The 21,209-nt window shown below is 42.9% G+C and overlaps 1 protein-coding gene and 1 long non-coding RNA gene across 2 annotated transcripts in view; one reads left to right on the forward strand and one right to left on the reverse strand.

Moving 5' to 3' along the window:
* The first annotated feature begins 1,857 nt into the window (after positions 1-1,857).
* The window catches only part of LOC132576205 (uncharacterized), a 53,830-nt gene continuing 34,478 nt past the window's right edge, over positions 1,858-21,209 (forward strand). The window contains exon 1 of the long non-coding RNA XR_009555745.1: positions 1,858-2,158. This is a non-coding gene — a long non-coding RNA (uncharacterized LOC132576205). The remainder of the gene's footprint in view (positions 2,159-21,209) is intronic.
* SLC6A15 (solute carrier family 6 member 15) overlaps positions 9,337-21,209 on the reverse strand; it is a 46,010-nt gene continuing 34,137 nt past the window's right edge. Inside the window, exons 9-11 of the mRNA XM_060245146.1 lie at positions 13,580-13,739; positions 12,194-12,356; positions 9,337-10,767 (exon numbers count right to left, since the gene is read on the reverse strand). Of these exons, the coding sequence (XP_060101129.1) occupies positions 10,396-10,767; positions 12,194-12,356; positions 13,580-13,739 (695 nt within the window). The 3' untranslated portion in view covers positions 9,337-10,395. The remainder of the gene's footprint in view (positions 10,768-12,193; positions 12,357-13,579; positions 13,740-21,209) is intronic.

Consider the following 21,209-nt stretch of genomic DNA (forward strand, 5'->3'; position numbering starts at 1 on the left):
AAAAGCCCGCCTTAACTTAAACAACTAAAATGGCACTCAAGGCTTTTGAAGTTCAAAAATAACAAAATATTTTATACAACATAGAGGGGGGAGACATCAGGTGAAATCAGGGATAAAATTTTTGAGGTAACTCAAATAAATAATTCTGAGGTAAAATCAGTAGATGCACAGACTACAGTTCATGTTTCAGGCTAATGAGAGTTTCTTAAACTATTCACAGTGACTCAAAATCTTTATAAAGCAGAGTAAAGTAGCACCTTTAAGACCAACAAAGTTTTATTCAGAATGTAAGCTTTCGTGTAAGCACACTTCATCAGACAGTAGGATGGAATGGCAAGCAGTCCTAAATATAGAGAAAGCGGGCAGTGAATCAGCATGCAAAATCATGGAAATGTCCCTTAGCAGATTGAAAGAATCACAAGCCAGGGCCTGGCGACTGCCAGTCTGGGTTCACTGGGCGAAAAAATAAACACAGTAATAAATGCCAGAATAGCAGATTAACGTCCATTAAGTATCCTGCAATAAATGAGAGTCTGCTCTAGGTTAAAAGGAACTAGGTTAAAAGGACCTGGCAGTCGCTACGCCCTGGCTTGTGATTCTTTTAATCTGCTAAGGGACATTTCCATGATTTTGCATGCTGATTTACTGCCCACTTTCTCTATATTTAGGACTGCTTGCCATTCCTTACTATTGTCTGATGGAGTGTGCTTAGAGCACACGAAAGCTTACATTCTGAATAAAACTTTGTTGGTCTTAAAGGTGCTACTTGACTCTGCTTTGTTCTACTGCTTCAGACCAACATGGCTGCCCACCTGGATCTATCAAAATCTTTATGAGAGACTTTTGTTCCACTGTTTCCAAAACTCTCCAGTATGCTTCCTTTGAATACTCATAGACTCTTTTACTTTCAGAAGGCTGGGACCCTCTATCCGGTACTCAAACCCCTTCTCTAAACATATCAGTACTCTTCTTCAGTTTTAACTGACTCTTTAAGATTTCACAAGGCAGTCTCTAGCCACACCAGACCAGGACCTTTCCACTCTTCAGAGCTATTTCCCTGTTTTGACTGAGTAGGGAAATTCTTCTCTCACTAGAAAATCTATCCCCTTTCCTTGGCCCAAAGGGGAGTCTTTGACTAACTATCCACTTTTTCTTGCCAACAGTACCCCATCCGTGTTAAACTACTCTCATTCAGAGATGAATTCGAACTCTGTTAGTACTCAACTCTTCTCAGCTAGAACTGAAATTAGACCAAATTCTCCTCAGCGTCCAGTTCAGAAGTCTTTCTGTGATAAACTAATGCTAATCAATCAGATTTCCTGGAGCAGCCTGTCACTCAAGGCTTACTGGCTCTGTGAGGAATTAGCCTTTCAGAGCCCATTACCTGCTTAAAGAGGTAAAGGTAGTCCCCTGTGCAAGCACCAGTCGTTTTCAACTCTGTGGTGATGTTGCTTTCACAATGTTTTCATTTCAGACTTTTTATGGGGTGGTTTGCCATTGCCTTCTCCAGTCAACTACACTTTGCTTACACGGCACTTATAAGATTTTAAAGTGCAGTCCACCACAGGTATCCATTGTGGTGCTGAGCTGGTGATTTCCTTAGGGTCATTGGCTCTCATGAGGAATCACCCACACTTTGTGCTTTGTTTCCTTTCATTGCAAGGAAGTTTTGGCCTGCCAAGAAGAAAACAAAAACAGCTACACCAGGCTTTATGGGATGGGGGGGTGATGCAGCAGAAGGAACTTGCACAGACCCAAGATTTTGGTAAAAAAACATAGGAGTTTTTCCTGTCTCATTCCCAGCACTGCCCCCCCTCCTTCAATCTTTTCAGAAATACTGAGGTCTCAGAATTGGGAGGGCTGAGCGAGCTTGCTTGCTTCCGCTCCCCCCACCCTCTCTCCTTGATCCCTGCTTCTTGTCCCTTTTTATTCCCGTTCCCACCTGTTTGTGTCTTCTTCCTTCCTTCTGTTCCCCTGACTGAGTGGAAGATTCTCTTGTCTGTCTCCCTTTTCCAAACTTTTCATTGGTTTCTCTACTTTCCCTTTAAACCCTTTTTATTACTCCACCTCTAACTCCTCTTTTTTTGGCTCCTCAGACACACCTGACCGTACTCTGTGTTTTCCTGCATTTTCCTTAATGTTTCTGCTGTAGTCCAAGGTAAGTAATTGATTCTACCAACTTTTTCTTCTCCCCACTCCCTCCTCCCTCTTTCCCTCATCCTAGCCTGGCCTTATGAAGGTTCTTGCTTTGGGACCTTGGGAGTCCTGCCTGTAATTCTTTTAGTAACCAGGGCAGGCTCTGTGGGTCCCTGAAAGTCAGGGTGCCATTCTCTGGTAGCCTGCCTGCTTCCCCAGACTTTGGTCATGTGGCTGGATTTCCCCTTTGCAGGTGGAGGTGTTGTGGGTGGAGGAGTGTTGTCTTGGAAGGTCCCTTTCTTGTTGCCTCAGCTGACTTGCCACTGTTGGGGGCTGGCTTGCCACTGGCAGCTTTAGGGATTTTGCCTATTGCCTGGTTGCTTCAGGCAAGTCCATCATCAGTTAGTTTTTCATTGGCTGGGCTGGGGGGCTGGGCCCATTGCCAGATTGCTTCAGGCGAGTCCAGGGCTGGACAAAACATGGCCACAACTTTTTATTGGATTTAGTTGAAGAAGAATTTGTGCAGCATGGGGACAGATTCAGCATCTGACAACCTACCTGCCACCTGATAACCACACTCCACCAGCCCGCAGCAGCCAAATTGCTTGGTCTCAACTTTCATGCCAATAGCTCACAAAGTAGAATTTTTGCTCACAAGACTTCAAAGTTTAGAGGGAACATTGGTCATAGCACCAAAGCTGTGGAACTCTCTCTCTCCAGAGTTATTTGCCTATTCCCTTATGTTGCTGTCGTCCACCAGCAGAAGACTTTTTGTTTCTTTTGGCATTCTGTTAATAATCTGTTTGCTGACCAATGTTTTTGCTGGCTCTGTTTTGTATGTATTTTAATTGTTTTTTTTATTTTTTTCAAAATTTTATTGATAAAACAATAACATACATCCAAATATAAGGAACATAAGCTTCCAATACCATATGTAGTGTACATTTTCATAATGTTGTGTTTAAATCATTTAACTATATCATCATACAGCTTTACCATAAATGAACCTAAAATACTCTAGAGGAAGCCTAAATACTCTAGAGGAAAAAAATCATGCTGTACAGAGGATTAGTTTGTAAAATTTCCTGTTGAGTTAAATAACTTATGATAGGGAACCATTAGAACAAAGCAGGAGCCAAGTAGTACCTTTAAGACCAACAAACTTTTATTCAGAATATATGCTTTCGTGTGATGCACACTTCTTCAAAGGAAGACTGAGCTACATATGGCTGGTGGGGTTTAGAATGAGCCTGCCTTGGCGGGGAGGGCGGGGTATAAATAAAATTTTATTATTATTATTAAAGTGGTACAAAGTTAAAATCCAATAACAGATTAGTAAAATAGTAAAATGATCGGAAGCATTTATACTCCCATTAAAATAAACGGTTGTACCCTGCTGGAAAATTGCATATTATGGCAAATAATTAGAATGTTTCTTCAGCTCTGAAATTTCACAGCCTAATGTATTACTGTTAGAACTATGATTACTGCTTATAATGTGTGATGGTTTCTTCGTGCTAAACTGGAAATAAGGAAAAGGTCTTCTACTTTATGATGGAGGACCAGGTTTAGTGAACCAATTGTGGTTCAGGCTCCATTGCTGATTAGGGGGATCTTTGACCTATTGTTTAAGTACAGGAAACTGAATCCTGCCTTCTGCACCAAAACTGCAACAGCAGTAAACAATACTGTTTCAGACTTGGCCTCCCTAAGCTGCATGCATGTTCAGGTTGTGAAGCACTAGTCACCTCCATGTCTTGGTCTTTAGTGCCCAGAAGCCAACCTAGTAGGCAAGGCACTGACCTTGTAGCACAATGGGATCAATTGGACACTCTGTGAGACAGGAGGTGGGACTCAATGAGCCATTGGTCTGATCCAGCAAGGCTGTTCTTATGTTCTTGTGTTCTTAATGGTAACATGTGTGACTCCAGAGCCAAAGCTCCAGAGCTATGTGTTTGAATTACACCATGGTCAAAAATCTTAAGGTTCGTCCCCTCTCTTTCAAAAAATGCCTGCACTGCCTTGCTTCTCACAGGAGGAAGCACTCTTTGACTTCAAAATACAATGCTTAAGAACATAAGAACATAAGAGAAGCCATGTTGCATCAGGCCAATGGCCCATCCAGTCCAACACTCTGTGTCACACAGTGGCCAAAAAAATTATATACACACACACATAATGCTTCAAGTCTGGAAGAACTTAAGAAGAAGAAGATATTGGATTTGCATCCCACCCTTCACTCTGAATCTCAGAGTCTCATAGCGGTCACAATCTCCTTTACCTTCCTCCCCCACAACAAACACCTTGTGAGGTAGGTGGGGCTGAGAGAGCTCTCACAGAAGCCACCATTTCAAGGACAACTGCTGCGAGAGCTATGGCTGACCCAAGGCTATTCCAGCAGCTGCAAGTGGAGGAGTGGGGAATCAAACCCAGTTCTCCCAGATAAGAGTCCACGCACTTAACCACTAACTGGCTTAAACCTGAAGTCTTCTGATCCCAAAACACCTGTGGTATCCTTTCCATCAAAGACCCTAGAGCTGCTAAAGGGCACCCCTGGCTCTGTAAAAATGGGATTGGGATTTGTGTATGCAAAGAAAAAGGCCTGGGAGATTAACAGTGCAATTCTAAGGAGAGTTACTCTAAACCTGTACATTTCAATGGGCTTAGAACGGAGTAACTCTCCTTAGGATTGCACTGTAAGTTTAAGAATTCACACTCTAAGCAAGGTCCCCCTCCAGGGCTGACTCTTCAGTGTCCATTACATTCTATAGCTTGGTGACTTACAGTTTAAGCCTGGCTTGGGGCAAGAAAACTGTGGTGCAGAATATTTTCACTTTGCTTCTCACTGGCTGATTTCGCACTGACCTTTTACTGGCGCGACCACCCTCCTCACGCCGGCGGATCTGCAGGGATTTCGCACCAGAAGCGCCGGCGCAGCCAAAAGAGCCGGCAACTTCCGTCGTGAAACCAGCTCAAACGGAAACCGCCAAGAAGCAGGAAAACGTTTGAGCGGGTTTCGCGACGGAAGTAGCCGGCTCTTTTGGCTGCGCCGGCGCTTCTGGTGCGAAATCCCTGCAGATCCGCCGGCGTGAGGAGGGTGGTCGCGCCAGTAAAAGGTCAGTGCGAAAACGCCCACTGAGTTGTGATACAGGCCAGAACCTGCTTCAGTTTTGGACTAGAAAATGCAAAGCCAGTAGTAGCAGAAAGCCAGTAGCAGCAGCAGGTATAATCCTTTCAATGCTTGCAGCAGTTTCTGAATATCACTTCTCCCTTTGGCACAGGGGTTCTCCCTCTTGCACTTCTCTGTCTCCCACAGGGGTTCTTATGGGACCATGGCCTGGCATAGGATGGTGAAAGCAGGGATATCTCTGAAGATCTATGCTTTTATCCTCCTTGTGGCTGTAAGAGTGCTGTGGGAAGAGAGCCAGTGAGTCACAGTACTCTTCTGAAGCAAATGATGCAAAAATGACTCTGATGGGACTGAAGCCTTGCCTTGGTCACGTATAAGAGCCACAGCTGTTGAATCCTGCCATACTTTTCACTGTCACTCAACACAATTTCAGGGTTCCAGATAACTTCCTTCTAGTCTTGTTCCTAGAAGGCTTGCAGCTTCTCTGTTAGATCAGTTAGTGACCTTGTAGCACAACAGTAGTGCATCTGACTCCAGATCAGAAGGTTGTGTGTTCAAATCAAACCAGGGTCAAACATTCTGAGTGGGTTTGTTTTTAAGCAATGAATTGTACTGTCTTGCTTATCACAGCAGGCAGTGCTGCTTCAGCTCAGAGAAAAATGCAATGCCTCATGCCAGGCAGGACTGAAATCTGCAGTCTTCTTATCTGAAATCAGATATGATATCTTTTGGACTACTGGCTATGGAAGGTACCTGGGCTTGCCCCTAAATCTACAAAGAAAAGAGGTAGGATGCACACATGCATAGACAAAGGCCCGCAAGTGGGGACTGGGGCCAAGAATTAATGGTCCAACCAAAGTCCTATTCTTTCAGTGACTTTGTTTCTTGACAAGCTGTGGATCTCTGCTTTGTGTCTAACTTGGTGGTTGACCAGTTGCTTACACAAGCTACTAACATGTTTTAATTATATGTGTTGTGAGGGGTTTGATTTCCTTTCCACCTTTAGCAATCCTGGAAAGGTGCTCTTCTGGCTGCTTTCTGTACATTCTTTAGCCAATTTGCAAAATATCCACCAAATTCCACATACTGGGGACATCTTGAGTGCTCAAAGACTGAAGAAATGCAGACTCCTGATTTTTTTCCCTTTTTTTAAAAAAAACCTAGCTCAGCAAGAATTCTCTGTGTGTTGAGTATCTCTTTCTTAAAGGTATAGAATTCTCTTAGTGAGATTGGTGGTTTCACCTTTCCTCCGCTTCTATTTAAGACCTGGTCTACACATGTAACAGAATGATGTTTCAGAGCATCAAAGTGGAGGAATGTAATGTGCCATTTCAGGTTGCACCTAGTAGCTTATATTATTAATGTTCTGCAGTGTGAAAAACATCTACAGAGAGCAAAGTAGCTGTTCAAGGAACAGACTGGGCTAGACCTTCTTCCCTGATATACTGGTTTTCTTTCTCTTTTTTTTACCTGCAGTTTTTTTAAAGAAACGTGGGGGACCTTTGAGACTTGGCTGTGCTGTTTCACTAAAGTTGGAGTTCCCCCACACATCTTAACCATTAGGGATGCCATTTGCTTGACCCTAGCAGGTAAACTCTCACTCTCAGTTCCAGTCCCCAACCCTTGAGAAACTGAGGTGAAAAATGGCCTTCATAGAGACTCTAGGAATTTCCCCATGTCTCTATGATCTTTACCACAGAAATTAGGGAAAATTCTTAGAATATGACCCAGAACTGATGTAACATCTTCCCCAAATTCTGCCCAAACCAGGCACCATCCTCAAAATCTTCTGACATTTGCCGAGGCAGTGCCAGCAATCCTATTAACCAACTATGTTTGTTCCCAGACAGACTGATTTCTCTGTGGCAACATGGTTTGCTTCCTATCCTGAATTTTTAAAAAATTTGCAGTTAAAGAGCATGAGTTGTATCGACATGCAACCTGTTGCAACATGCTGTTAAAGGGACATGTTACATGTATAAGGTTAGCCGTGTTCAGTTTTAAAGCCATCATTTTATCTGTTGGGTATGTCTTCTCTCCAAACTATGTCCACTTTGAACTGTTGCATCTCCAGAATTCTCTAAATAACGTCTGTGTTGCAAAACACGCTTTCCCCAAACAATATGAAGCCTGCTACACCTGTGGCTGACCCCGTTTTTCCCCCTTAGGAAACATCCGGCATTCCTTGGGTGGGTGGATCCCTAGCCTCCCATCAGGGGACTATTGCATCACTGCCCCATAAGGAAACATACGGCATTCATTTTTGTGTGCACGGGCATGTTTGGGAGGGGCAGCTGTCACTTTGGAATGTGGCTTGATGATGATAGGGGCCCCCTATCTACTACTATCTGCTCCCCATTCTACTAGAATTTATCGAGAAATTTGGGGTTCTTTAAAAAGATGCACTTTCCCTTTAAAATACTAATAACATAGCAAGGAGCCCTGTTTTGATTACTGAAAACAATTGAATGTAGAAGAGTTAATTCTCCTGTCCCTTTTCCTGTATAGCCTAAGTGCAAACTGAGGTTGCATGAGCCTCCAATATGCATTTTATAGACACAGTCTGTGATCTTTATCTGTTTAATATCTGTTTAATAGAGTTACAGTTAGAGGAATTTGTACTTTTACAAGATTTGTTACATGGAAAAATCACTGTATATCATTAATATTGATTCTTTTCAAGCTAATTTTCTCTAGGCTGCTGAAAAAATGTGGGTTTTGCAATGTATGTCTTCTGCTTCACTAATGTGGATTTTGATTTACTAAGATATCATATTTGTATTTTATTATTAAGCTTTTCCTGAGGAAGAACATACACAACCTCAAATTGTGCACTAGTTGAATTCACACATACAGATGCATGCATACGTGTGTATAAAACTAACTTTGGTTTCTAAAGACTGAAACTAATATCCCCCCCCCCATTCCACTGTCCTCTTCATAAATCTGTGACTTCACATAAACATGACAGAATGTATTTTCTTCATAGTACCTTTGCTACAATTATAACCGTGATCAATAATCTAGGATTTATAATTTGGGCTGTATAAGCAGGAATCATTCAAGTTCTAGGTTTTATTTTTAATCAAATTTGTTGCCAAACAAAGCTTCTTTAGAGTTTATGTGTCCATCATGCTTTAAAGACATGCATTTCTTGGAAGATTAATCTTCTGTCATCGTTGATTGCTACATAACTTCCACATTTAGCAGCCCTTGCAAGTGGTCCACTCCTAATCTCAGAGGCCAGTTCCATGAACAGAGACTTCTTCTTTCAAGCACACCTAGATTAAGGAAGAAGCCACTGTGATCTTGCACATACATCCTCTTCATACATTTTACACTGCCCACATGTGAAGAATTGACAATGGCTAAAAGTGCCATTTTTAAACGTGTTTCTAATCCATAGACTACATTGGGTTTAGAATTCCGTAACTCTGTAATTGTCCAAGTTACGGGATGGTTCAAAATGTATGGGTTCCAATGAATCTTAAGTGAGTAACATACATGTATGTTCTGATGTGACTGTCACGAGCCCTGTTTACCAGTGTTTACCAGATGTAACATACATATTTACCTTGTATCCTGAGCATTTTCGAAGATTTTTTTTGGAGGGGGGGGGGCGTTTAGGTACATTTAAGGATAGGCACTTCTTCATTTGACATGTCATACCAATTTTAAAAGGGCATAAAGAATGTAAGGTTACCCCTTCCTCTGTAGTAAAAATATTTAAAATATTCTATTGAAAAAGATTTTTTCTTTGAAAAAGTGCTTTCCAACTAATCTCTGTGCATGAACATCTATTTTACTTTCTTTTTTTCAATTCACAAGAGCAAACAGACTCCATGCCATCATATTGTACCAAGTATTTTCTTCTCCTTCAAATTACTGAAATAGAACTGGTATTACCTAAAGGGTAAGTGAAAAATAGGTTTCATTGACCCACAGAAGCAGTTGTTTACTCAAGACTAGAAGTGTCCTTTCTTAATTTGCAGATCTTTCTTCCATTTTTATCCTTCCTACTAACTCTTTTGATAGACACAACTGTAGAATTCCAGTGAATACAAAGAAAACATCTTTCCACTCTCTTTAATTATTAGATTAAATGTAATACCATAGAGTTCGTAATTATCACTGACTGCGGGAAAAAAGATTTCCTCTTTGCATAAAAAAGAAGCAAAACAGAAAGAAACATTTATAAAGCCATCTTGCTTCACAGTATGAAGCTATTACATACAATATTACTATACATATGTACATTACAAGTATATTATATATAAATATAATATATGTAATCATGTAACCACAATAAATATTAGGAAGGGGGTTCTTGTTTTATTTTTATTTTTTAGGCACACAGCTTAGAAAAATGCAGAATCTGCACAATCTTTAAGAGTCTTGGATTGACTCACATAATTTTCACACTGAAAACCAAATATAGTATGTAAAATACAGCCACATCGTATACAGTTCCCCAGAGTCTGAGGAATTTTTGTGTTTCCAGTGTAATCATACTTGGTTTTCTAATACTATTGCTCTATACAGCTATTACATGTAAGAAAATAATCTGCAGAATTTTTGTTTTGTTTGTGTTTTACTCAGCTAGTAGCCTAAGAGACTATGAGTGCTTAAAAAAAGTACAGGGTATCTACAAAACGTATATACAAATAAGTGCAGTCAATACAGGCTTGGCAAACTCTTTGGAGTTAATTCATCCAATTTTTTTTTGAAGGGGGGGGAGTTGCAAGGGGAAAAAGAAAGAGCTTTCAGTTACAGCAGTAGAGAAATATGAATTCACTTAAAAAATTGCTACAAACTGAGGTAACACCTGTACTTTAAAGATAGAAAACTTTCAAATTAAATGCAAAAATAATTTTTTTAAAAATTGGCAATCGTGACAAAGCTAGGCCATCATTGATTGGTATTTATGTGCATTCCCTTCAGTACAAATGGAAACCAGACAATCAAGCCAAAGGGAATTTTCAAGCTATTTGTACCACATGTTATGATGTTTTGATGTACATAGGCATGAGGCACCTGAGATTGCGCTCTAGTAAGTGAAGCTGTCCACTTCTCTTCAGAGAACAAATGTTCAGTGGTTCAGAATGAGAGACATCAGCTTTGATCTGCAGCTACAAATCAGACTCTGGCATGTCTGACATGTTTGTCATTAGATAACCAATACCATAGCGACCATTAGGAGCAGTATCCACAGTTGGAGAACCGGTCTGCTTTCGGTATATGTTTTTACCAAAACTTGGAGATGGCACCTCACTTGGACTCTTGCCATGAATCAGACTAGTATCATCTCCCTCAAGATTCACAGGCTCCTTTATGATTCGCCCTCTTTTGTAGGAAACAGTTGCTAAGCTACCAGAGCTATCATCGATAAGGTTGAAGCGGCGAATCAAGAAGACAATTGGAACAGGGAGCATAGCAAAAATAATCAGGGATATACACACAATCAGCCCCCATTTTGGATAGTTCTGGAATTCCTCAGTAGCCTGTGTAGAGATATATCAGAATAAATATTACTAGGGGTTTTTTTTAAATCTAAGCCAATGTGAGATACAGCATTTCTTTACTACAAAAACAATTATGCAGTTACAATACTACAGAACAATGTTACATAAACATCTTAAAATATACTATAATACACCCCCCTAAAATCTGTTTACCTTTTAATTGGTGTAATAACGTATATCAGGGGTGGCCAACAGTAGCTCTCCAGATTTTTTTTTGCCTACAACTCTCATCAGCCCCAGCCATTGGCCATGCTGGCTGGGGCTGATGGGAGTTGTAGGCAAAAAACATCTGGAGAGCTACCGCTGGCCACCCCTAATGTATATAAACAATAATCCCGCCTTGGGCGTCTACTGCCAAGTTCTTTTATAAGGAGGTAGGAACAATGTTTCTCACAAGCAAACACACCATCAAGAGGACTGATATCTTAGTGGCAGAAAGGTACAATAGTATGAGCAGGATACAAGATCCACTGACCAAACATGTTTCAGAAGGCAGCAATGTTGGCCTGCAGTAGAGCTCTTATAAGAAGAAGATTATATTGGATTTATACCCTGCCCTTCACTCTGAATCTCTGACTCTCAGAGCAGCTTACAATCTCCTTTACCTTCCTCCCCCACAACAGACACCCGGTGGGGCTGGGAGAGCTCTCCCAGAAGTTGCCCTTTCAAGGGCAGCTCTGCAAGAGCTATGGCTGACCCCATCTAGCAGCTGCAAGTGGAGGAGTGGAGAATTAAGCCTGGTTCTCCCAGATAAGAGTCCATGCATTTAACCACTACATTAAACTGGCTCTAAACTTAGACTTGAGCCCAGTAGACATGAAACTTAGACTTGAGCCCAGTAGCACCTTAAAGACCAAGAAGAGTTTCAGGGCAGAAGTTTTCAAGAGTTAAAACTCCCTTCCTCAGATCTGAGTCTGACAGTGTAGTCATCATATCTGATGAAGGGAGTTTTGATAATTGAAAGCTTCTACCCTGAAACTCTTCTTGGTCTCTAAAGTGCTACTGGACTAAAATCTAACTCCTGATCAAACAGGACCACTAAATGAGCATGAAAAGGCTAAGCCAGGCTCCTAAGAATTTTACTCAGGTCTATTCAGTGGGACATACTCCGAGGCAAGCCTTCTCAGGGAACATTTACCTGAGCAGAGAATAAGCTCTTTCAGTGTGCATTGGCTATACTTTTTTTTCCTCAAAGAAAGATCTGATTCTCTGCTCAGGAAAATATGTTTCTCAGGCAAAAGTGTAATTTTGTGCAAAACTAAAACATGTAATTTTTATACATAATGTGCAAAACTAAAACATGTAATTTTTATACATAAATGAAAGCAGCAAATTAACTTCTTATTATCTATAGTTTTGATTATGATTAGTGCTGATGCAGGCTATCTTTTAATTAGTAACTCACCTTATGCTCAATCCATGCATTGTAACCAGGAGGGCTTAATAGCATTTGGACAATGCTAGCTACTAACAGAGATAGCAAGACAATAGGGGAAATGTATTTCCACATGTAATAATAGTATGGGTTTGGAGAAAAACCAAGCATATCTTTCAGGTCTTCCATAAACCTGGAGAAGAAAGAAAACTTGTTAGCTCAGACATTGTTGTATTAATGCATTTTTCATGATCTTAGACCTAGTGTGGCCTACAGGCTCCAGGGAAGGCTATGTTAGAATAGCAACCATGCCTACATTTCCCAGGATGCCTTCTGTCTCTCTGATTGGGTGGGAAGAAATTTTGGAGGGCAAACTTGTCAAGTGAAGAAAAGAGGGGTGGGACCTGGGAGGAAACAATAAAAGAATTAGCTAGAGAGGGAAGTGTGTTCTCTTTGGAAAGGCTGAGCTGGCAAGAGGCTGCGGAAAAAGGGTTCCCTCATCCAGATAGGGTTGCCAAGTCCAATTCAAGAAATATCTGGGGACTTTGGGGGTGGAGCCAGGAGCAAGGTTGTGACAAGCACAACTGAACTCCAAGAGAGTTCTGGCCATCACATTTCAAGGGACTGAACACCTTTTAAATAGGAAATAATGGAGGATAGGGGGACCTTCTTTGGGGGCTCATAGAATTGGACCCCCTGGTCCAATCGTTTTGAAACTTGGGAGGTATTTTGGGGAGAGGCACTAGATGCTATACTGAAAATTTACTGCATCTATCTCAAAAAACAGACCCCCAGAGCCCCCAATACCCACGGATCAATTCCCCATCATTCCCTATGGGAATCGTTCATGGAGGTGCGTGATGGCTCTGGGGGCGGGGCTTCCCCCACCGGCCAGCTGGCTGGGGGAGGGTGGAAGCCTGTAAAACCGGGGGATCCCCCTCTGGGACCTGGGGATTGGGAAGCCTACATCCAGATGAGGGATGAGTGAGTTGAAAGCAGAAGAAGGAAATGTGTAGCTAGTCATGTCAGGGCTTTTTTTTCTTTGCACCACCTTTATTGTTTTTCACTTTCACTGTTGCACTAATAATTAAAACCACTTGTTCTTGAGCACTTACAATAAAATTATTATTGTTATACTGCCTGGGCCCTCACATCTCTTTGGTCATAGAAAGAAGGTGTTTGTTAAGAAGGCAGATGGGTTGGATGGGTATTCTGGGCCCTCCCAGACTGACCTGTACCAGAGTGGTGGCAGCCAGCAGAGGCTCTTCCTGGTCCCCTGCTTGTAATAAAGAATGCTTAAAGTAGTTGTATAGGGTTTTCCTTTGTAAATGAATCTGTTGTGCCAATAGCACTATATTAAGAGTGACTGTCAACAGAGCTGAGTATTTTAATATCTCAGGATGTGTGCACACTTACTTGTCGATCCCATAAACATAAGACACAGCAATATTCTCCAAAATGACCACAATGAGCAGTGGCAATGTAGCTGAGTAGTCATCAAACATCGTTACAAAGTAGTTACCAGACCGCTGCACAAATATTAGGCCAATACAAAATGCTAGAAGACAACACACAACTGCAACAAAGCACAGAAATAAGTGGGGTATCAAACATTTGTCAATATTCTTTATGTACGTTATTTATTTTTTTATTAGTTGTGTCTACATTTTTTTCCTTGCAGGAAGATGCCTTTCACATATTATCAGTATGTTCCTGTGTACCAACTACAGTTTCAGGCTGCTGCCTTCTGACTGTTCTTAATTAGTATGGCCCACCTAGCATCAGTCAGAGCCCAGGTCTCTTCTATCATGGCCCCTCATTAGCTTGTAATGTTTTCATTATTTCTTGTAAGCTGGCTGGAGCTAGAAGGAAAGATTGCATATATTTATGAATGTTTATAAATTAAAGATGTCTTCCTGAAGAAGACTAGGGGACAGCTTGGATACAACTGCTCCTTCTTCCTCTCTGAGTGAAGTGAGATTGGGTATTAGGATTCCCAAGTCCCCACCAGTGACAGGGGATCCCCTGGCGTTGGCTCCTGTTACCCATCATCACTCCTGCAACTAGCAGGAGAAAAACAATGTAAAAAAACAACAGCTGTTGGCAATGCTGTTATGTCACTTTCATGGAAAATGTATCAGCTGCATCAGTCCACTCTAGGAATTGCTGGAAATTCTATGGTTTTATCATAAAGTTTCCAGTGAGTCCTAGAAAGCTGTGACTGTGTCCCCCATGTTCTCATCCCCTGGATTTCTGCTGGTTGTTAGGCCATCCCTGGCAGCCCCGGAACAGACCCTGAACAAACCACTGCCAGAAATATTAGTTGGAAATATATAGGTCACACTATATATATATTTTTATATATAGCCTGTTATATATATAGCCTAGATATATAGCCTGTTATATATATAGCCTAGGAAGCAAAATAATGGGTGAAGACACTTTAAATTTTAGAAAAGTAGGATGATTGGTGGATTGGCTATGATCATGCTTTTGCAAGTATATTTGGTTTTGTTGCTGAGGAAATTTTTGAAATTTTAAAATTTTACAAATGTTTCTCTGATTTTTTTCTATTATTGACTGCTTCCTCCTTTGTGCCTTTTGGAAACTGATATGTCTTAGTTTGACGTCATTCTTGTGAGTTTACAGGATGGCTCTTGGATGAAGCTTGTTTGCAAAACGTGGTATATCAAGTTGACAAACATGTAAAGGAAGGAACTTTGTACCTTTGGAGCCTTTATTTTGGGAGACTGGATCAACCACATCTTGTGAAATTGACTGTGATTGAATTCCAGGGGAAGCCTTTTGAATTCGTCCCAACCGCCTGCAGCCTCACTGTAAGGATGGAGGACACATTTGCCACCCTTGGGGGAAGAGAGGAAGATTGACAGCGCAATGGGCTTGTGCTTGGGGGCGGGGCTGGCTGCAGCAGCAGCTCACCTTCCCCGCTCGTGCCAGTCTCCATCTGGTGATTGGTCTAGGCAGGAGAGTTTTTAGCTTGCTCTTGCTTAGATCTTATCAGTTTCAGTTGTTTTTAAGGCGTTCCTTATGCAAAGATTAGGTGGCTGGGCAGGAGCATTTTTGTTTGCTGGCTCTGGTCTTGTCAGTTCCCCTTTTCTTCAGGCTTTCGGATGTTTTAAGAAAGATCGGGGGCTGATCGAGTTACTGATAAGGCAGGATTCCATTTCAGGGTCCCCAGGTTGCATTTCAGTCAGGGAACCTTAGTTCTGTTAAGGGTATGGAGCAAGTAGTTCGGGGTAAGATTGCCAAGGAGTTGGCTGAGGGCAGGATTTTGGGCCCGTTTTCTACCCCTCCAGTGCCTAACCTTTGGGTTTTCCTCTTGAGAGTGGTGCCAAAGAAGGCGGCTGGTGAATTTCGTTTGATTCATCATCTCTCTTATTCCAGGGGTGCAACAGTAAATGATGGCATTCCTGAACATTTATGCTCTGTTAGGTACACCAGCTTTGATCAGGCTGTTAGTGTTGTACGACACTGTAGTAAGGGGGCAGAGATGGCTAAATGCGATATTAACTCTGCCTTTCACCTTCTCCCTGTCCATCTGGCTGACTTTGAGCTTTTGGATTTTTCCTTTGAGGGGCAATTCTACATGGATAGAGCTTTGTCTATGGGTTGCTCTGTCTCATGTGTGGCTTTTGAGCGCTTCAGCACGTTCCTTGAATGGGCTGTTCATGAGAAAGTGGGTTTACAGGAAGTGGTTCATTATTTGGATGACTACTCTTTGTGGGTGCTGAAGGGACTTGGCATTGTGCAAAGTTAATGTCTGGCTTTCTTGAGGTGGCGGTGGAGCTGGGTATTCCACTGGCACAGGAAAAAACGGAGGATCCAGCCACAAGACTTACTTTTTTGGGGAGCTGGACACTCTGGCACAATTGTCCAGAATACCTGTTGAGAAAGTCGCAGATTTGAGGGAGAGGGTTGATTCTTTCCTTCTTAAGCGGAAGATTACTTTAGTTGAGCTTCAACTTTGCTTGCAAAGTTGTGGCTCCTGGACGCACCTTCTTGTGCAGGCTTAGCGATGCTATGGCTGGTCTACGACTTCCACAGCATAGAACGCGGGTTACAACCAGCATGAGGGCAGACTTATTGGTATGGCAGAAGTTTTTGGAGTCCTTCAATGGGATTTCATTTTGGAGGGAAGACATGAAGCTTGAAGCAGAGCTTCAGGTCATGTCTGACGCTGCCAGTTCCTTAGGTTTTGGGGTCTATTTCCACGGACATTGGTGTGGCCAGATTCATAGGGCCAGGTGGGATTGAACGGAGATCTTACGTTTCTTGAGTTCTTTACCATCCTGGTAGCTTTTGGCTATGGGGGAATTATATGGCCAATCACACTATTCATTTTTGGTGTGATAACATGGCTGTAGTACATGTCATTAATTCCCTAACATCCAAGTCACAAAGGGTTATGAAATTAGTGTGGGCCTTCACTCTGCATTGCCTGTGGCTTAACATACTATTTTTAGCCAAGCATGTTCCCAGGGTGAATAACGGGGCGGCTGATGCTCTCTCTCATAAACAGACGGAGAGATTTTGTCAAGCTGGCCCCAGAAGCCGATTGACAGCCAGCGCAAATGCCCCAGGAGCTATGGGTGATTGGAGAGCCGAGGTCTGCAGAGCGATAGGCCTAGCCATTGCGCCCAGCACCAGGAAGTCTTATGAATGTGCCGTGCGGCAGTTTGAGGACTTTAGGTCAGAAGTAGGGTATCGCATTGTTTGGCCCCTCCCGGTGGAACAGTTGCTCCACTACTGTGTTGCTTTAAAAGGTAAGGGATTGGCCATGCGATCCATTAGGGGACGCCTGTCTGCTCTGGCCTTTGTTAGTAAGGCTTTGGGGTATAAGGAGGAAAGATGCTGGAGGGCTGGGCTAGAGAGGCCGGGCCTAATCCTGACATTAGGAAGCCTATTTCCCCTTTGATTCTTAGGGGCTTGAAGGGGGTTTGGGGCACAGTGTGTGCATCCTATTTTGAGTCCATACTGTTTCATGCCGCTTCCTTGGTTGCCTTCTTTGGGGCCCTAAGAGCCAGTGAGCTAGTGGTATGCTCCAGAAATGATGTTTCTGGTAGTGCTTTGTTACTACAAGACCTGAGGTTAGTTGAGAGTAAGGCGGTCATCACCGTTCGACGCTCCAAGACTGACCAGCGTCACAAGGGAACTGTTTTGGAGCTGGGCACATGTTCTGAGCTGGAGTTGTGTCCAGTTTCTGCTCTGGCTGCCTATTTGGCAGTACGTGGTCCTAGGGAGGGATTTTTGTTTTGTCACGTCAATGGCAGTCCGTTGACAAAACATCAATTTTGGGCTGTGACTACTTGGGCTTTAGTTAAGCTCGGGTTGTCTGGGGTGCGGTTTGGTACCCACTCCTTTAGAATTGGGGTGGCCTCTACAGCTGCTGCCCTGGGTTATCCTTCCTTGGCCATTCAGCATCTGGGCCATTGGCACTCAGCAGTTTATAAAGCCTATGTTCGTCCCTTCTGCTCAGTCCCTAACTTCATGGGGGGGGTTAGCTTGGAGTTCGTGGTTATTGTTGCTAGTTTAACTGTTTTTCTTTTTAGATACTGTTGTTCCTGGCCAGAGGAGCCATGTTCTCATCTGTGGACACAGTTATGTGTTTAGGGCTACTTATCAGGCTCAGAGAACTTCAGTTGGCTCTCAGCTAGGACTCAGCCAGTGAGTTACTATTGAATGGCGGGGGTGCAGGGACCTTCACTAACCTGGCCTGTTGCCGTTGATATTTCAAGGGAATGCTTGCCCTCCTCCCCAGGTCTTAGTTATACACCTGGAATCTTGGGCTGATGAAGGGCACAGCTTTGGCCCTGCAGACAGAGGAGGATTTTAGGGCTATCAAGGAGAGATGACCTGGGACTGTTATAATTTGGTCGGCCATGATCCCCCGCACTTTTTGGTGGGTCCCAAACCAAAGCGTCCCAAACCAAAGGTTTCTGTGGTTTATTAGCCATCGACAGGGCCTGTCGCAAGGCTAATAAAATAATTCAGAGAACCTTCGAAGACGGTTTGGACTACTACTTGCCTCATCCGGACATTCATATTAGTTGTCCCCAACTCTATAGGGGTGATGGCATTCATCTTTTGGATGAGGGTAATGGTCTCTTCTTGGGAGACCTTCGAGAAGAGCTGCAGGTGGCCTTGGGCCTCCCAGTGGGTGCTAAGGCCTAAGCAGAGGCTTGGCCTTAGTGGTGGCAGGTTTCTGTGGTTAATGAGCTTATGCGGCTAGGGGAGGAACAGAAAGTATCCCTCTTTTGTGGGGTTAGGGGTCTGTCAGGATCAACCTTTGGGTTTGCTGGCCTGGGGTGGGAAAATGTACATCGTCCTTTGGGGCTTACCTGGAAGGTTCCTTTCATTGAGTTGCCCAGCTCATGGTTGGACCTTCCCGGTTTGTTGCCTATTTGCTGAACTGGCCTAGTGTGAGCTGTGGTATACAGCTCTAGCCAGGGACTGGGTTGCTCGCCCGTTAAATGGTAGGGGAGGTGTCTGTTGAGACCCCTGGCCCTGACCATGCCGCAGGTTCTGTTTAGCCCTTGCCGTTTATTAATAAATTAAATAAAGTGGCCCTTAGTTTTATCCAATTATTGCGTCTGACTCTTTATTTCAACCTGGGGGGGCAATTCGTCCCAACCGCCTGCAGCCTCGCTGTAAGGATAGAGGGACACATTTGCCACCCTTAGGGGAAGAGAGGAAGATTGATAGCCCAATAAGAACATAAGAGAAGCCATGTTGGATCAGGCCAATGGCCCATCCAGTCCAACACTCTGTGTCACACAGTGGCAAAAAAACCTATATATATACACACTGTGGCTAATAGCCACTGATGGACCTCTGATCCATATTTTTATCTAACCCCCTCTTGAAGCTAGCTATGCTTGTAGCCACCACCACCTCCTGTGGCAGTGAATTCCACATGTTAATCATCCATTGGGTGAAGAAGTACTTCCTTTTATCCATTTTAAGCCGACTGCTCAGCAAGTTCATCGAATGCCCATGAGTTCTTATATTGTGAGAAAGGGAGAAAGGTACTTCTTTCTCTACTTTGTCCATCCCATGCATAATCTTGTAAACCTCTATCATGTCACCGCGTAGTTGACATTTCTCCAAGGTAAAGAGCCCCAAGCGCTTTAACATTTCTTCATAGGGAAAGTGTTCCAACCCTTTAATCATTCTAGTTGCCCTTTTCTACACTTTTTCCAATGCTATAATATCCTTTTTGAGGTGCGGTGACCAGAACTCCAAATGAGACCGCACCATAGATTTATACAGGGGCATTATGATACTGGCTGATTTGTTTTCAGTTCCCTTCCTAATAATTCCTAGCATGGCATTGGCCTTTTTTATTGCAATTGCACACTGTCTTCACATTTTCAGTGAGTTACCTACAACGACCCCAAAATCTCTCTCTTGGTCAGTCTCTGCCAGTTCACACCCCATCAACTTGTATTTATAGTTAGGATTTTTGGCCCCAATGTGCATTACTTTGCACTTGGCCACATTGAACCTCATCTGCCACATTGACGCCTACTCTCTCAGCCTCAACAGATCCCTTTGGAGTGCCTCACAATCCTCTCTGGTTCTCACCACCCTGAACAATTTAGTGTCATCTGCAAACTTGCGCACTTCACTGCTCACTCCCAACTCCAAATCATTTTTGAACAAGTTAAAGAGCATGGGACCCAGTACTGAGCCCTGTGGCACCTCACTGCTTACCGTCCTCCACTGCGAAGACTGCCCATTTATACTCACTCTCTGCTTCCTATTAATTAGCCAGTTTTTGATCCACAAGAGGACCTGTCCTTTTACTCCATGACTCTCAAGCTTACTAAGGAGCCTTTGATTAGGAACTTTATCAAAAGCTTTCTGGAAATCAAGGTAAACAACATCTATTGGGTCCCCTTTTTCCACATGTTTGTTCACCCCCTCAAAGAAATGTAACAGGTTAGTGAGGCAAGATCTTCCCTTACAGAACCCATGCTGAGTCTTCCTCAATAACTCGTGCTCATCAATGTGCCTACTCATTCTGTCCTTGATAATGCTTTCTACCAACTTTCCCGGTATTGAAGTCAGACTGACTGGCCTGTAATTTCCCGGATCTTCTTTGGAACCCTTTTTAAAGATGGGGGTGACTTTTGCTACCTTCCAGTCCTCAGGAATGGAGGCAGATTTCAATAAAAGATTACATACTTTTGTCAGGAGATCCACAAGTTCAACTTTGAGTTCTTTCAGAACTCTTGGATGTATGCCATCCGGACCTGGTGACTTATTAGTTTTTAATTCGTCAATCAGTTGTAGGACCTCCTCTCTTATCACCTAAATCTGACTCAGGTGTTTCAACACCCCTTCCAAAATTAGTGGTTCTGGAGCAGGCAAACATTTCTCGTCTTCCACAGTGAAGATGGAGGCAAAAAATGCATTCAGCTTCTCAGCCATTTCCCTATCCTCCTTCAGTAATCCTTTTACCCCTTGGTCATCCAAGGGCCCCACTGCCTCCCTGGCTGGTTTCCTGCTTCTAATATATTTGAAGAAATTTTTATGCAATATGCTCCTCATAGTCCCTTTTTGCCTGCCTGATCACAGCCTTGCATTTGATTTGCCACAGCCTGTGTTCCCTTTTATTAATCTCACTCGGACTAGCTTTCCACTGCTTAAAGGAGTCCTTCTTACCTTTTACAGCTTCCATTACTTTGTTTGTTAACCATGCAGGCCTTTTCTTATACCTGTTTGTGCCTTTCCTAACTTGTGGTATATATTTTATCTGAGCTTCTAGGATTGTAGTTTTAAATAGCCTCCAAGCTTCCCCAAGGGTTTTGACTGTATTTACCTTTCCTTTTAGTTTCCTCTTCACATGCCTCCTCATTTCAGAGAATTTACCCCTTTTAAAGTTAAACATGGTTGTGCTGGTCTTTTGGGGCAACTCCCTATTTATACAAATGGTGAAATCAATAACGTTATGGTCACTGCTCCCAAGTGCTGCAATCACTTTTACATCTCTCACCAAGTCTTGGGCATTACTTAGGACCAA

Source organism: Heteronotia binoei, chromosome 8 (genome assembly GCF_032191835.1).
Source record: "Heteronotia binoei isolate CCM8104 ecotype False Entrance Well chromosome 8, APGP_CSIRO_Hbin_v1, whole genome shotgun sequence".
Lineage (NCBI taxonomy): Eukaryota > Metazoa > Chordata > Lepidosauria > Squamata > Gekkonidae > Heteronotia > Heteronotia binoei.